The sequence below is a fragment of the Lactuca serriola genome, chromosome 9 (genome assembly GCF_051521515.1).
Source record: "Lactuca serriola cultivar US96UC23 chromosome 9, Lser_US96UC23_V15, whole genome shotgun sequence".
NCBI lineage: Eukaryota > Viridiplantae > Streptophyta > Magnoliopsida > Asterales > Asteraceae > Lactuca > Lactuca serriola.
Genome location: NC_136416.1, coordinates 211,640,069 through 211,646,332, shown reverse-complemented (window position 1 = coordinate 211,646,332; position 6,264 = coordinate 211,640,069). Strand labels below are relative to the sequence as shown.

General features: G+C 33.4%; 1 protein-coding gene across 1 annotated transcript; it reads left to right on the top strand.

The window, feature by feature from the left end:
* Nucleotides 1–1,106: 1,106 nt before the first annotated feature.
* On the top strand, nt 1,107–3,627 carry LOC145074849 (kinetochore protein). The gene is made up of 5 exons (XM_079021171.1): nt 1,107–1,872; nt 1,961–2,442; nt 2,522–2,768; nt 3,022–3,168; nt 3,257–3,627. Exons 1-5 carry the CDS (start codon nt 1,204–1,206, stop codon nt 3,479–3,481), a joined length of 1,770 nt encoding a protein of 589 aa, XP_078877297.1. The 5' UTR covers nt 1,107–1,203; the 3' UTR covers nt 3,482–3,627.
* The last annotated feature ends 2,637 nt before the right edge of the window (nt 3,628–6,264 follow it).

The window sequence follows — 6,264 nt, the reverse complement described above, 5'->3', positions numbered from 1 at the left end:
ACCCTCTTTGGAACGATCACGTTGTCGTGATTACCGCCTCACCGGAGAAGGTGACCTCTTCATCAGATCTATACTATCGACATCTTCGTCGTCATCGCCTTCATCTTGGTGACTTTTGCTTTGCCTAAAAACCTTTTTCATCTCAGACGTATACCATCTCAGATCTACACATTCGTCGTCACTACCTGTTCGCTTGAAAACCCTCATCTTCGTCACCACATGTTCGTTGGAGCTTGCGGATCTTGAAGTGGTGGTTCGATGGAATCGCAAATCGGGAGACGAAGGTGGTAGTTCGTCAAAGCTGACAGATCTAGAGGAAGACGTGCACCATTTTCGTCTCAGAGGTGAGTTGTTTCGAACCTTCATCGTCTCATGATTGGAACGTCGCTGCCTTCAACGTCTTTGGGTTTCGACCTACGGGTTCTTTAACACCATCACCTAGGGTTTCGAACGCCATGTAGGTTTTCAGGTTTTGTTTGATTTGGTTAATTGGATGTAAATGGTCGTTTTTGGTGGTAGTTGACTGGCGGTTTGTTCAAGAGGTGTTAGCGCTGATAAGTGGAGGCATTGGAGGTGACTAGAGGTGGATGGTAGCTAGAGGTAGATGGTGGCTGGAGGTGGGAAAGAAATATGAGTGAAAGGTGGTGGTTAACAGTGGTAATAGGTGGTGGTTTCTGGTGGTGATAAGTGGTGGTTGTCGGAGTTCAGAAAGAAGATGATAAGAGATATAATAATGGTGGTGGTTTTTATATTTAATTAAACAAATTTTTTTAATAGATTACTATATAATAATTAATAAACAAATCAAAAAGTAAATAAATAATGGCAAAATGGTTTTTTTATGTCCGTAGGAACGAAGCGTGCAAAAAAAAAAAAATCGATGGATGGTCCAAGTTAATTTTTGAAAATAAGGATTAAATGTATATTTTGATATATCCAAGTGGAACAATTGATGTAATTTATCCAAATTATTTATATATGAACATACCCTAGATAAGTTAATTTTCATTTTTCTTATTAAAAAAAATCAAAATAGAAGAGAAACGTGAGACTATAAATAAAGTATCAAATATAAACAGTTACCCGATGCGTACGGGCACGGGGGTATAAAATAGTTTATCATACAGAACGCCGATCTCCACCTCCCTGATTCCAAATTTTTAGGGCGGGAAAATCTAATTTCACACAAGTCTATCATCATTCATGAGAGGCCCCGCCGGACGCCGCCCTCCAACGGAGCGCTTCGTCGGCGACCACCGCATCACTACTCCAACATCTGTAGATCCACGGCAGTTCAATGTTGGCGTTGGAGGAACCCGCCGAGATTCCGACGGTAGTTTCTGCAGTAGCCGTCCCTCTTCTTGTTACTCTGCTGGCGTCAATCACCACCGTCCGCCGTCCGCCGTCGTCGTCAACGACCGGTCCTACCAAAGCCTCGCTGTTTCCACCATCAATTCCTACCTATCCGCATGTTCCTTCCCTATCTTCTTCAAACTTAAACCCCTCCCGTCTGGCAAAGACATCACCGAAACCCTAAAATTCATTCTCACTCGCCTCGAATATCCGCCTGGTAATAAGATCGAGGACGATCTGTTTGTAGTTTTGAAATGGTTGAATTGCCCGATTAAGATGAACAAGTCGGCCTTAAAATCCCCCGGAACGCCTCACATGTTTCCTACTGTTTTAGCCGTGCTTCATTGGCTTGTACAGATTGCAATGTATAACGAGCACCTTGCAAATTCCACTCAGTCACAGCCGATTTCTGGCGACAGCATGTTCATCTATACTCTGAATACTTACCTGCTTTACATAAGGGGAGACGACGATGCAATGGAAAGGGAAGATGAAAATTTCATGGAGAAGTTACACCAGGTATTAATATAACTTTTCTTCGTATAATCAAAATACCTAAAAATTAGTTTACTCAGGTTGATTTGGGTTCCTGAAACGTTGACAATAGGAGAAAATCTCTCTGGAGGAGAATATAAAGGTCAAATCAGGAGATGTGAAGGATCTGGAGGCAAAACTGGAGGCAATGAAGTCTGGGCCATCACTGAGGGAATCAAAGGAGGAGGAACAGGGAATGTTGGAAAAGGATATTAAGAAGTTCAACGAATTAATCGAACAGTTGCAGACACATGTTGTGTCTGTGGAGAAGCTATTGGAAGAAAAAGAGAAGGAATTGGGAACTAAAATAGAGGAGAGGGTTAGGATGTGTGAGGAGAATGAAGAGTTGAAGAAGAAAGTGGAAGAACAGGCTATGAATATGAGAGATGCAGAGAGGATGAAGAGAGAGTTACAATCAGTGGAAAGAGATATTGGAGAGGCTGAGATCGAAAGGAACAAATGGGAGGAGAAATGCTGGGATCTTAATGCTGTCATGGGGACAAATTTAAAGGAGCTTGAGGCACTACAGATCGAATGCAACCAGACTATGAGGAGGTACACTTTTTTTTGACATATGAATCATCTTTATCACAACCCTTATTCATATTTCTTGTTTTCTTGTTGAATTTTTTAGGTTGAAACTAGGAAATGATTTCCAGTATGAGTTGAATGACAAAGGTTTAACACCTGCTGAAGTGCTTGGGATGGATTATAAATCAACACTGAAGCCTGCACTAAAGTCTGCTAGTGATGATGTAAAGAAAAGTTCAATGGAAAATCTTGAAAGTTTGATATCTCTTCAGCAATTATCCCGTGACATTAATGCAAAAATTGATGCCAAAAGAAATCGTATTGCTTTACTTCAATCACGAATTGATGAAGTAAGTCCCAATTTCCAACCATTGCAGTTTCTAGTATAAAATGGTACAATTGTTTTATAAGTAAAATAGGGACCAAAAATCCCCAAACTTATTATTTAAGTTAAATAACTACACATATTATAATTAAGTACATTGCTATTTAATTCAATATGCTTCTGTTTGATCATCTTGAGACTATTTCATGAGTACTTTATAGTCTTGTTTGAGGTTATAAGTATGTTTTGTTATTCTTTTTAACAAATTGTTTGATCAGGTGGAAAATCAATTAAACTTGATAAAGAAGGAAACACAAGAACACACCTCTCGATGTGCAATGGAAGCTCAAAAATTGATAGAAAACTTTGAAGCCGAGTCTCATAAAGTGGATGTTGTTGAAAAAGAAGCTCTTGAACTTGCTCAGGTAATTTCTCATTTTCTATTAATTTTTATATTAAAATGTCAACTAATTATCTAACAAAGTATATATACATTTATGCATATTTGTGAAGAATTCAAAAGCAAAGTTACAAGAAACAATGAAGAGAAACGAAGAAGAAATTCAAAAATGTGCTCATGAGCTTTTAGCATCGATTGATTCCATCTCAAAGTACAAAGAATCCATGCTTTCAACAATTTCACAAATCAAAAACCAAGTCTCAGAAACCGCTCTTGCTATAGCACACATTCACAAGGCTTCATTAACCACCTCAAACATCCCTATCTATGAACACTAAAACAACTCCTCCTTTTTAGTAGGGTTTTTATGCAAAATATCAAATATGATGAATTTCTTTCTATATCTAGTGTAATTAGTCTATTTGAAAAAACTTGAATGTAAGGTGTTCATGTGTTGTATCTTGTTTTGAATTTGTTGTTTCAATATCGCTTTAACAATATATATGTTAGGATGTGTGCTATCTAAGTTTATTACAACATATGGAATGCTTATTGTTTGATTTAATAAATAGTGAAATTAAACTACAAATGTAATATAATATTGTTAAAAGGAGTCATATTGCAATATTACATATGTATAAATCAATTATTTTTGTGGTTTACTTTTATAACTACCAAATGAATGCAAAATCTATGTTCTGAAATAAAAACAACTAACCAAGTCATGCCATTTTAACTTCTAATTCAATTTAAGTATTTAACAACTTCAGTATGACTTCTTCTTATAAATGAGTTGTTAGGAAGCAATGATAACTCATCTTCACTTCTTTCCTCTAGTAATGCAAAGATATTATAATATTTTTTTAAATGGTAAATCTAATATACTTTTAAACTATTTCTTAATTCCATCTATGTCTAGGACAAAATTTGAACCCTCAAACTCAAGTAAGAAGGGCAATACCAGATACTATTGAACTTTGGTGATATTATAACATTTAATCAATGGTTGATACATTTGTTTATCAAATGTTGAAACATGTTTCGGAAAATATTACAAAGTTTATCCTGTTTGAGATATTGGCGTCAACTAAAAAACTTAAAGGTAAATATTTAAACCATGTTTATTGCTAATAAATAGCGACAATTTATCCTCTAAAGGAAAATAAAAAATATACATTATTACATTTAATGGTTGCAATCTGAGTCGAGTGACAACTCCAAAGTCACGACCGATTGTGACGTAAATTGCCATATATCATTAGTTCTTTGTATTATTTATTTATTTGTTTTTTTTAAACTAAAAAAATATAATATTATACATTAGATTTATTATATAAATATAAATAATATACTAATATTTTTTATTTTTAGACAAAACTGCAAAATTAAGTCCTTGTGGTTTCGCAAAAACTGTAGATATGGTTCAAAAAGTTTCCGACTTGCATGCAAGGTCTAAAATCAAAAATTTTCTGTGGTTTTGGTCCTAAAAATGTTGAAAATACTATTTTACCCTTATTATTTGTTTTTTTATATTTTCTTTATTTTCTTTTATATTTTAATGATTACAAAAAAAAAAGTCCCCTAACCTACTTTCTCTCTCCCTCTCTTTCTCTCAAAAACACACACAACTCTCACTACCCGCATCGTCATCGGAACCTCAACCATCCCTCATTCCCATTTTTCTATGCATTTTGGTTATATAAAGGTTGTCTTAGAAAAAACAAAGAGTTGTTTATTGGTATGTTTGATATGTTTGTTGTGTATAAACAACTCATTAGGACATTTGTGGTTATTATTTATTCATATGATGTAGTAGATAAATAAGTATTATTTCATGTGTTTATTTTTATATGTAATAAATTAGTTTTAGACTACTTGTATTTTATTTTTTTAAAAATATAACAAGATGGAGCTTAAAGATCTTATGAAGATATGAAGACATGAAACCTTTTTTTTGAAAACTTTGAAGTGTCCTATTAAGTCCTTTAGAATGATTTAATATTTGTTGTGATGACTCACAATATATATTACTAGAAAAATGATTTTGTTTATACACTTTAAAATGCATGCATGTGATGGTTATTTTGGTTGTTGTAAAATGTTGTATGTATGAAAATGTGTTTGCCCGTGCAAAAACATTATCACAAAAATAACATCAAACTTGGGGTTTAGAGGTTTATATAAAAATTTCAACATAAGATGTCAAAATTGAGTTTTTTGTTAAAAAGAGTTTTTAAATATATTTTTTTAAAATTCTAAAGTAGCCAAACTTTTAAAGATATAAAAAAGTTTAAAATATTTTTAAACTTAAACTAAACTCCATAACTCAATAATAAAATGTTGTTTTAACAAAGTTTGAAACCGGTTCTAATCCCTATAACGTCGGATTAAAATTGAATATAAAGTTTAACCGGTAAAATTATATATAAAATAAATTCAACTTTATGAATTTTGTAACACTTTAAATATACCATGAAATATTTTATGCATGAAATGTTCATGATACAAAATGTTTTAAAATGCTAGAATAAGAAACATTGATAAAAAAACCCTTATTTATAAAACTTCAACTCCATGCAACCCACTTAAAAATCACTTGGGATTTTTGTTGAACTCATATGGATTTTAGGGTCATCTTATTCATTTGAGTTGTCAGAAATAGTCAAGGTGTTTTGTATTTGCTTATGGGATAAAGGTCACCTAACCATTTGTGAAATATAACTCACATGTTTTTTAAATGGATGATTTGATCAATTTCTTATTTGATGGGACGAACATGCCATTTAAAAATAAAGTAATGTTTTTGGATCGATCTCATAAATCTAAGAATTACATAGGAGTTGTAATCGGTTATCATAACCTACCGATCAACAAAATCACTTGAGTTGTGGGTCATCTCCTCAAGTTATTTTGGGTGATGTGGATCTTAACTTTTCAAAATTTAATTTGAAGGGTAATTATTTTTGAAAAGAATTTATATCAAAGATATTAAAATGAATCTTATTATTTTGTAGATGACTACCCCAAACGTAACCACCTCATCACTCACCATCCAATCCATCATCGAAAAAGAAAAACTAAGTGGACCCAACTTTCTTGATTAGTTCAGACAACTGAGAAT

Coding starts and splice junctions, on each gene's coding strand:
- LOC145074849 (XM_079021171.1), top strand. CDS start 1,204: ATGAGAGGCCCCGCCGGACGCCGCCCTCCAACGGAGCGCTTCGTCGGC. Junction 1,873..1,960: donor TCATGGAGAAGTTACACCAG/GTATTAATATAA, acceptor CGTTGACAATAG/GAGAAAATCTCTCTGGAGGA. Junction 3,169..3,256: donor AAGCTCTTGAACTTGCTCAG/GTAATTTCTCAT, acceptor ATATTTGTGAAG/AATTCAAAAGCAAAGTTACA.